Raw genomic sequence first — 10,309 nt, 5'->3', positions numbered from 1 at the left:
AGGGCACTTTCCAGAGCCTCTGGACCCCTTGAGCCACGCCCCCAGCCCCATCCTACAGCTGCGGCAAAATGAAAACAGACGTCTCACTTAAAAAACAAAACAATCCTTTAATAAACAAAATCCTTTAATAAACAAAATCAGCCCATTCGAAAGCCCTCTAACCCCAGGGTTCTTTTCAGTGTTGGGGGGTGAGCTGCAAATGCCAGTCCAGAAGCCCGGCGGGCCGGTGCCGCCCGCCAGGTGCTGCTTTCGGTGCTTGGATCGCGGGTCCCCCGGGCCGTCCCCGCTCTCTCCCGGCAGCTCGACTCCGGCTGTCTGCGGGCCCGGGAACGCCGTTCCTGCGACAGTTTGGTCCTAGCCAGGCGTGCCTACGCTTAGAGGTGACAGCCCGGGTTGTCTTCCCGCCGAGCACCCAGCTGGGACGTCCCGGCGGCCGCGGGAGGGGCGGATTCACCTTCAGGGGGCGGAGGACGGGGTGGCTGAGTCACGCACGCGGCTGCGGGCAGGGGCCGCGGCCCCAGCCTGTCCCCCCACCCCCACCCCCAGGCAGGCGGGCTCGGGAACGCGGTCCTCCGGCGCCGCCGCAGGCCACGCGGGCGCGGGGGGAGGGGCGGCCGACGGCGGCGGGGACGCGCGTGGGGAGCGGGGCCGGGGAGGCGGGCGCTGCGTCCGCCCGTCCCGGGGCCCGAGGCGGCTCAGCTCCTTTCGTGAGGACGAAGGTGGCCCTTAAAAGGGCCTTTGTGATGGCATGGGGCGGGCCGGCGCGCGGGCTCGCTCAGTACTCCTGGGAGGCCTGGGCAGCCTTCTTGCCCGCCGGAGCCTTCGGCCCCACGGTGGCGCTGGTCTTCTTGGGCAGCAGCACGGCCTGGATGTTGGGCAGAACCCCTCCCTGGGCGATCGTCACGCCGCCCAGCAGCTTATTGAGCTCCTCGTCGTTGCGGATGGCCAGCTGGAGGTGGCGGGGGATGATCCGCGTCTTCTTGTTGTCGCGGGCCGCGTTGCCCGCCAGCTCCAGGATCTCGGCGGTCAGGTACTCGAGCACGGCCGCCAGGTACACCGGCGCGCCGGCGCCCACCCGCTCGGCGTAATGGCCCTTCCGCAGCAGCCGGTGTACGCGGCCCACCGGGAACTGCAGGCCGGCACGCGAAGAGCGCGACTTGGCCTTAGCACGGGCCTTGCCGCCGGTCTTGCCGCGGCCGGACATAGTGCGCGAGGTAGGGCAGTTTAAAAAAAGAAAAAAAAGAAAGAAACCCCCACCAAAAAAAAAAAAAAAACCGCCTCAAATACACCTCACAACTACCACCCGCCGCAGTCCAACTGTCGCCGAGCGCGTCACGAGGCCGCCTTTATAAGCTCCCAGGGCACACCCCCCGAGGCCTTCTGATTGGCTGGTCTCTGTAATACCCGCCTCTGGTTGGTTGCGGTTAACCCTTCCGTAACGTGCCATGGCTGAGGGAACGCGCCCGAGGATTGGTCCAATTTGAAAACCTCCTGCCCGGGGAAAAGGCGAGGAGGAGTTGCAGCACGCAGACTGCTAACCACCTCCTGACATGGCCAATCCGGGCAAAGCGCGCGAGATTTAAACGCCTCAGCTGGCGACTAGAACCAAAAGCCAAAAAGGGTGGAGTCTGAAGTTACCTAGACAGCCTCTGGGAAATCTGTGGTGTAGGACTTTTAAAGGAAAGCGGTGAGCATTACAGCTACCTCTGCTTCCCTTTCCAGGTGTGATCACTCCTTTTATCCGGGCAAAAGGAGTGTAAAGAAGAAATCAGACCTCCTACGAGAATAATCTTATGCCAGAAGACAGACAGTATGGCCTTCCACGTGACATGAAGCACTAGCATATTAATACCCATTCAACATGGTCTGCCTAGTCTCAGTTCTGTCACTTCTTCCTAGAAAGGATCTGATGGCGTGGAAAGATAAGCATCTTCTTGGAAGAAGTACCCCCACCAATCCTCCCAATCTATTCTAAAGTGCCCCTAAAGGAAATACACTGGGGATACAGCTCAGTGGCAGAGCACTTGCCCAGCATGTGACGGCCCTGGGTTCATTCCCCAGCACAAGAAAAAAAAAAGGAAATATACCTACAGGAACAACAAGAAAAAAGCAATACTTTATTGTCACTATTGGGAGCACTTGGCCCCATGCCTGCTCTTACTAATTAGAATACTTCATTTATAGTCAAATGAGAAGTCACCTTCAAGTCTGTGGCCCTAGCCAGCCCTAACGAGTTCCATCCGGAACCCCAGCATCTTCCTGGAGTCAGGACTCTGAAGGTTGAGTTGTGGATATCTGCGTAAAAGCTGTGGCCATCCCATCATAGGATGGTGCAAAGATGGGATAGAAAGAGGGAGTGGCAAGTTGAAGAAAGCCATAGGCAAAATCCAAATCGATAGTACTGAAGAGCCCAGATGTCACTAAGCACAGCTCAGGGGAAACGCTCACAACAAAATCAGGAGGAGAGTGAAGAGTGGGAGAGGACTGGGCCAGAAGGCAGTCTTGGACCAGACAGAGGTTGGCCCTGGTCAGGACCCTTGGAAACTTGTAAGGTAAAGGGCAGTCTTCAGGAACTCAGACATCATAGAAGAGTCGGACAAGCTGGTACCGAATGGAGAATGTGACAGCACTGCCCAGGATCTGCAAAGAAAAATGGATTGGAATAAGAATCAAAAAGAGCCATGCTCACTGAAATTAGAAGGATCATGGTTCAAAGCCAGCCCAGGCAAATAGTTCCAGAGACCCCATCACCAAAATAACCAGAGAAAAATGGACTGGGGGTATGGCTCAAGCAGTAGAGCACCTGCTTTGCAAGTGTAAAACCCTGAGTTAAAACCCTAGACCCACCACCACCACCACCAAAAAAAAAGGAATCAAAAGGGAGGGCTGGTGAGTACCTATCAAGCAAGTGTAAAGCCCTGAGCTCAAACTCCAGTACCACAAGAAAAAAAAAAAGTCACTCCTTTAAAAAAAAAAAAAAAAAAAAGGACTGGAAGTGTGGCTCAAGAAAGTAAAATGCCTGCCTGACAAGCACAAGGCCCTGAGTTCAAACCTCAAAAAAAAAACAAGAAGGGACACAAGGAAACATAAACCCCACCCTCAACTTCACCTGAAGCAGCAACAGGAGCAATGTGAGGTTTTTCTCATGTATGGGCCCAAAGATTTTAATTAGCAAGTTGATGAGAGTCATGTTGTTACATTCAGTGAAGGCACCATCCTCATTCTCACCATGGTGCACTGTCACTAACCGGAGGTTCTCTGCTACCTGGAGGGACCAGAAATGGAGAGAACTTGTGCTAATATCCATGTTTCAGGAATGGAGAGCTGCTTGATGCTTCCAAGCTCCCCTTGGACCAGATACAGTCCTAGGTTCCCCATTCCCCGAGTTCAGGATGGTGGCCTGGGGCCTTACCTCCTTGTTACCTTGTTACCTTTAATATAAAGGTGCCCAAGAAAGATAGGTTCTTGGTCTTGAACTTGGAATAGCTCATCTCCAGCTTGCCTGTCTTGGTATTGAGTCTGTGGAGGAAAGACAGCTTCATATGACTAAACCACTACTCAAAGAACTCTCCTCCCTCTGGTTATTTACTAGGAAGAACAATGAAGAGGAAGTAAAACAACCTGAGAATTATTTCTGTCTCTGCTGCTTACTCCTGTGTGATCAAAGCTGCTGTGAGCATTAAAGGAGACTATGTAAATAAGTGTGCCTTGTAAATTATAAAGGTCGACCCACATGGAAAGTTAGTCCTTCTTTGGGCTCACTTCCCTTGCATAGGAAATGAATAGACTGGCTTTAAATATCCCAAGTGAAAAGATATGATGTCCCTCACAAGCCCCAAAGTGGCTACCTGGGTACACGGTGTCGAGGGCAAGGAATGATGTGTAGGAGCTGAGGCAGTGAATAGAGGAAGTTGAACACCTGTGGCATGAAGAAGAGTAGCATGGTCTTGCTGAAGTGTCCCAAGATGCCTACCACGGCAAAGGTCATGCCAGCAAAGTAACAGAAGGTATCTCCCACAAACACCCGTGATGGGTACCTGTGTGGGAGAGAGGATCTGAGCCTGTGGCAAGAGGCATTACTAATCCTTTCTCTTTCACACTACACACTCTGGGCACTGGTCTAGCCCTGACCGTAGTTCCAACTGAACAGAGGCACCAGCTGTCCTAGTAACTCTGCAAGACCCAAAGCCTCAGATTCATCTATCCCTGGGGGGTTCCAGAGCATACGTCCCCAACTACTGCTAGATAGAGAGCAATTTCAAAATACTACAAAGCTGGGATTGTAGCTCAGTGGTAAAGCATGTGGTTACATGTATGAGGCCATGCGTTTGACCCCAAGCACCTTGGTGGGGGTGGGGGGAAGAATGACAGAATAGTATGCACAGGTTTAGCCTCTCCATCAGAAACTGGGTTAGGATCAAACCATTTTTTGGCTGGGCAGGATGATTCAAGCCTGAAATCCCAGTTACTTGGGAGGAGGAGATAGGGATGATTGCAGTTCAAGGCTAGCCAGGTCAAAAAAATTAGCAAAACTCCATCTCAACCAATAAAAGCTGGGCATGGTGATGCACGTCTGTCAGCGTAAATAGGAAGATTCCCCATCCGGGCTGGCCTGGGCATTAACTCGAGACCATATTCAAAATAGCAATCAAAAAGGACTGGAGGCATGGTTCAAGTAATAGAGCAACTGTGTAGCAAACGCTAGGCCCTGAGTTCAAACCCAAGTAATGCAAAAAAAAAAAAAAAAAAAGAAGACCATCTTTGCCACCTGTTCAGGTAGTTGTATTCCTTATTCTAGGCCTACTCACCAGTTATGGTAGAGCAATCCCAAAGTAGTGAAAAAAAAAGGTATCATGAAGTAGAGGGAAAAGATATGATCATCCCGGTAATCACCTTTGGAAACGGAGGAAGAAGAAGGAAAAGTTAACACCCATATCTCCACATACCATGGTTCTATTTTTGTTCATCTCTAAGTTTTATTCCCAGTTGTATCATCCACTTCAACCCAAATCACTTTCTTTTTTTTTTTTGAGCCACACCTCCAGTTCTCCAAGTCACTCTCAAGAACCAACTATCTCCAGCTTGTGGAGTGGCTCACCCGGCACAGAGCACCTGCCTGGAAAGCATGAGGCCCTGAGTTTAAACACCAGTGCCACAAAAAAAATTTAAAAAAATAATAATAACCCACTAGCCCTTTTATTTCACTTAGGCATTTCTGAATATTTTACCACTTTCATGGAACCTTCAAAAACTAATTAATGAATGTCTTATATTTGGTGTAAACATTGTGACATACATCTAAATACTAGCTTTTCTTCCTAGCTGTGTGACCTTGACTATGACATATTTAACCTATTTCCTGTAAAATAGGGCTGATGATAACACTTGTTACACAGAGCCCTTTAGAAAACAAATGAGTGTTTTAAAAGTGCTTAGTTTAGGACTGGGGGCAAGGCTTGAGTAGTAGAGCACTTGCCTAGCAAGAAAGAGTCCTTGAGTTCAATCCCCAGTACCAAAATTTAAAAGAAAAAGAAAAAAAGCTTAGTTTTAATAAGTACTTGTTGATGTCCATCAACCAAAGATCACCAAAAACACACTAACAGTCCAAATTGGGTTTTCTGACATACAAGGTATACGGGAGACTTTGGAAATCATATACCATGGGAGACCACAGAATGCTTCAGTCAAGGTGTGTTAGGAAGGGCTTGTTGAGTTTATTTCAGGGAGGGTGCAAGAAAGTAGACTTGTGCTATGGGCTGGGGGTTTTCTGAACGAAGGAGTAATTCTATGTCTGAGCATATTCATTTTTCTCTAAGAAGGAGGAGGAACTGAGTTGTTACTAAGCAGAAGTTGCATTCTAAAAGTTAGCAGAGAGGGAATCTTGGCCATTTTTGTGGGCTGCTCAAGTGTTCTTGTGGTTTGTCTGTGTTCAAACGTGATTAGGAAGGGCCTGGGTTTTTGCCTTGTCCTAATACATGCTGAAGTTCCAGGAACTTTATGTCGGAAAGGAGAAGATCATAATCTAGCTATTAATGCTAATTCAGCTGTAAGTGATGGGGCTGCTGTCTTTCTCTCATGGTTAGTAAATTGTCACTGTCATTTGCAAAGTAAATAGTTTCCCTTACCTCCTACACTTACTCATATTGTTTCTTTCCCCCTGAATTTCCCCAAAGTCATATATATCAGGCATCTTGCTTAACACTCAGACTTCTCTCTCTCCCTCTCCCCAATCCCACCTACCTTCTAGCTCCACCAGGTTGAAGACAATGATAGAAGCAGAGATGACTAGTGACTGGCCAGCTTCTAGGCCATTAATTCCTGCTAGGATATTGATGGCATTGGTACAGAACACTGCAAGCAGTCCCATGTAGACATAGTATAGGATCCCTGGGAGGAGACATGGTGTGAAAAGTACCTAATGAAGGAGAACTTAAGACTATTCTGAGACCAAGCACAGGATGAAGGCCCACCAGAAGGGACCTGAGCAGACATAGGGACAAGACAGAAACTTGGAGAATGTGGAGCATCAGGAAGGGTGTTCTGTTGGATAGCCATGAAGTAGGTGTCCCAGGGCCAGTAGTGGTAGGGCTACTCACCCAAGTCCAGATGCAGGCCAAGAACCAGTCGCAAAGGCTTGGGCACCACAATGGTAGTGTTGCCAAAGTTGGTGAAATAGACCATGAGGAGAGGTAATGAGGCAGCTGTGGGCAGCAGCAGCTTATGGCGCCAGCGCAGGTTCAGTACATCATCAGCAAAGCCCAGGAAAATCATGCAGCAGATGGCAAGGAGAGCACCTATAAGGGCCACAAACTGGGGGAGGCTCAGGCAGGTCACCACTCAAGCCTACCCAGTCTACCTTCCAAGAATTCCTGTCTTTTCAATATAGCCGTCAGCCTTCCTCCCAAATCCAAAATAACCCCAACTCCCAAGCCCCGGCCAAGAGCCCCCACTAACTCACTTACTTCATGGTGGGGGAATGCCTTCTTACACTGCTCCTCCGCAAAGCAGTTCAGGAAGGGGAAAGGGATGAAGCAGAAGAGGATGATAAGGAAAACAGCACCGCTGATCACTCCCTGGGACTCTGGGCTGTGGCCCAGCAGCAAGTGGGTGGAGGAGGAAGAGGAAAGAGGCGTGGTCACTCACTACTGCCAGGGTTACAAGTAATCCAAAATGGTTTTTTCCTTTTTTTTTTTTTTTTAACGAGAGGGCTGGGGGCAGAGGGAGGAGGGCACCACTGCCAGAGTTCCTGATACACCCAAGGGTCCGCATCTATCCTCCTCCAAAGCTAACCAGTTCTGCCTATCACCTCCCAGAATTCCGGGCTGCCTGGGTTAGCGCTGGGTCCCGCGCAGGGTCGAGCACCTCAGTCCTCGCCCCTGCCCTGCCCACTCTGACTCTTGATCCAGGAACCCGGGTGCCTCTACTCACATCTTCTGCGTGCTGGGTTTGTTGAGGTCCCTGCCACAGAGGTTTGCATCGATAAAGTGCCCGCGGAAGGCAGGGATGAGGGTGACTGTGGCTACAAATCCCAGCAGCGAGCCGATCAAATTCACCAGCAGCGGCGGCAACTCCGGGAAGGCCCACATGGTGATCGGCCAGGGGCCGGGCTCCGCCACCGACTTGCCAGTTAGCAAGCTGGGCAGCAGCCCTGAGGCCTTCAACAGTGTGGAGTGGCCGCTAAATACAAGTAGAATATTCCCACACCACGCAGCGCAAAACCCAGTAACTCTGACTTGACCCACCCTCCTGACCCCCAAGAGGCTCTATAAAGCAACCCAGCCTCTGCCCTGCTGCACCTTCCTATCCACTGTTTCCGCCCGGATCTTGATTGTACAGGTACAGTCGCGGTGGAAGGCGGAGGCGCCATTTTTGAAACGGGCACTACAGCCGGAACGGTAGTGTTATTTTAAGCTACATTTTTATTAGATATTAGAGTCATCACTACAGTTTTGAAAAAGCAATTAAAGAATGACGAGCATGTGCAGATATTCTCCTAACATATGAAAGATGTAGAGCCTAGAGCAGAAATACCCCTTTGCCCAGTTCCAAGATGAACGCCTGCTTGTACCACGTGTCTGACACTGCTCACTCGGGTTCCACGTCAGTTTTAGCTCCGTCGGCCCCCGCAGGTCAGATTTAAAGGGCCAGTACCCCGCGCTAAATCTGGGATGCCCTGGAGCCGCGAGTATGATTACTGGAAGCCAGGGGTAGGCAGGAGGGACTGGGGTGTGAAGCCGCACCTGCCCTTTGTAGGAAACCTGTTGCCAACGTAGTCGGAAGCCAAGGTAAACACAATTCTGTTCCCAGAAAGGCAGCTACAATTTGGAAGGATGATGTAAATTCTAAAGCATAGACAGTTGAAAAGCCCCTCCCACTCTGTTCTCTTTTCGATTCAGGTACTTTTCCCTCAACATGCCACCCACCTTCTGCCCCTACTGTAGCAGTTAGTTGCCAGGCAACTCCGAGCGGTACTTCGCCACTGAAGAACTGGAAGAGCCATCAGGTCTTGAATTTTACCCAGGACTTAAATTTGGTCTTGGATCACTGTGTTGTGCCAAGACGTCTGAGGTGCTGTAAAGAGCTCGGAAGACAGAAGAGTCAGACAGGTCTCTCGGTCAGATTTCTTCCTCCAAGTCTCTGTGCTTTTTGCTTGACACCTGTTCCCTGCAAGTAACAGCTCACCCGACTCTTCATTCCCCTGGGCTCTTAAGGTGGCAAATGTTTCATTCCTCAGAGAAAATCACCACCAGGGAGTTAGGGAAAAAGATGACCCACTAGCCTGACACTTTGTCTGTCTTTTCAAATATGGCATGCTTCAGCAAGTGGGGTGGGGTTGACTCTTTTGAGGTCAAAGGTAGTCTCTTTTTCTTAAAAATCAGGTATGCTAAGTGCCTTCTACATGAAAGTGGCTCTAATGAACAACAAAACTCCTATATATGTATAAACTACATAGAGACATTCACACATAATCCCAGAAACTTGATAGTATTCCACTAATTTTTTTTTCTTTTGCATGTGTGCCCCCTGTACATGCATACACACATGCAAACTCCCTGGATTCAATTGTTTTTCTTTCCACAGGGTGTTCCCATGGGGCTAAGGACACAAAGATATCTGTGTACAAGGATCATGTGTATTGAGTTTGAACCTGGAAGAGGTACAGAGGGCAACAGGTACACATGGAGGAAGTTGTCGCTAAGGAAGTGAGAGGGCCTTAAGGAAGAGTATTATCTCCAAAGCTTTCAGAAATAGAGTTAAGGGCCTTTCAGATCCGGAGAGTGAAATGCAAGGAGCAGGTGGGAAGGAGAAGCTAGTGCGATACCCAAAGGGATCTCATTCAGTTATCTTGTTGATCAGGCTGAGACTCCCTGGAGGCCTGAGGGACAGTCTGTATTTGTTCTTTTCTTTTTTTTATTAGGTGGCCAAGCCTAATAAACCTTCCTTCTCAATCTGTTTTAAGCCCTAAGATCTCTGTCTCTTTCTTCTCCAGAGATCATTATCCCACTCATCTCCACCCAGGAAGGTGGGAGGATTTGTTCAAAGACAAGACACTAAGGACTCATCATCCACATATACATGTTACCATCAGAAAATAGTTACTTGGATACTTGTCATATAATCTAAATAAATTTGCTTTCATGATGGTAAATTCTCAGTTGACTATCAGACTAATCAGAAAGAGAACCAAACACATGGCTCACTTGAAATTTTGTGCCTAGCCTGGTAAAAGTTCAAAGCATTTGCCTGAATGCTGAAGAGCAGTCACGGGTCTCATGGATCAGCTGAGTTGTGACTATCCCTGTGCTAAGCAGACAATATCTGAGATGTAGTACATCTACTAGGCAACCCTGAGTGTGTCTCAGTAAGCAAGACCATTTGAGTCACTCTGCCATGATTTGGGCTGGTGGAGTTGTCCATGTGGTAGAGCATCTGCCTAGCAAGTGTCAGGCCCTGAGTTCAAAGCCCAGTACTGCCATTAAAAAAAAAAAGTCATTAGCAGAAAGTATACCCTAACATCTTCCATTCTATTTGTTTTGTTTTGGTTTTGGTTTTTTTTTTTTTTTTGCAGTACTGGGGTTTGAACTCAAGGCTTTCACCTTGAGCCACTTCACCAGCCCTATTTTTGTGAAGGGTTTTTCGAGATAGGGTCTCAAGGAGCTATTTGCCCAGGCTGGCTTTGAACCTGGATCCTCCTGATCTCTGCCTCTTGAGTAACTAGGATTTACAGATGTGAGCTACCAGCACCAGGCACTGACATAGTTTTTGAAAGATGGAAAAATAATGCAGAAATTATTAGTGTTTACATGTA

At 49.0% G+C, this 10,309-nt stretch overlaps 2 protein-coding genes across 4 annotated transcripts; both read right to left on the bottom strand.

Annotated features, from left to right (window-relative positions):
• Positions 1-607: 607 nt before the first annotated feature.
• On the bottom strand, positions 608-1,319 carry H2ax (H2A.X variant histone). The gene has a single exon (XM_020174607.2). The coding sequence runs from the start codon at positions 1,202-1,204 to the stop codon at positions 776-778; it is 429 nt and encodes a 142-aa protein (XP_020030196.1). The 5' UTR covers positions 1,205-1,319; the 3' UTR covers positions 608-775.
• Positions 1,320-2,094: 775 nt separating this feature from the next.
• On the bottom strand, positions 2,095-8,160 carry Dpagt1 (dolichyl-phosphate N-acetylglucosaminephosphotransferase 1). 3 transcript variants are annotated; one of them, XM_020174587.2, is made up of 9 exons: positions 7,429-8,136; positions 6,963-7,086; positions 6,597-6,810; positions 6,241-6,387; positions 4,809-4,893; positions 3,849-4,037; positions 3,432-3,519; positions 3,110-3,265; positions 2,095-2,640 (listed from the first exon to the last, which is right to left on the bottom strand). In XM_020174587.2, the coding sequence occupies exons 1-9, from the start codon at positions 7,584-7,586 to the stop codon at positions 2,575-2,577; spliced, it is 1,227 nt and encodes a 408-aa protein (XP_020030176.1). In that variant the 5' UTR covers positions 7,587-8,136; the 3' UTR covers positions 2,095-2,574. The 3 variants fall into 3 exon arrangements, with proteins under 3 accessions (XP_020030176.1, XP_073922679.1, XP_020030178.1); XM_074066578.1 differs by lacking the exon at positions 7,429-8,136 and having other exon boundaries at positions 6,597-6,794; XM_020174589.2 differs by lacking the exon at positions 2,095-2,640 and having other exon boundaries at positions 3,127-3,265; positions 3,413-3,519; positions 7,429-8,160.
• Positions 8,161-10,309: the final 2,149 nt, after the last annotated feature.

The sequence above is a fragment of the Castor canadensis genome, chromosome 2 (assembly GCF_047511655.1).
Source record: "Castor canadensis chromosome 2, mCasCan1.hap1v2, whole genome shotgun sequence".
In the NCBI taxonomy this organism is placed as follows: domain Eukaryota; kingdom Metazoa; phylum Chordata; class Mammalia; order Rodentia; family Castoridae; genus Castor; species Castor canadensis.
The sequence above is the reverse complement of the archived record's forward strand: the minus strand, read 5'-3'. Positions and strand labels throughout refer to the sequence as shown.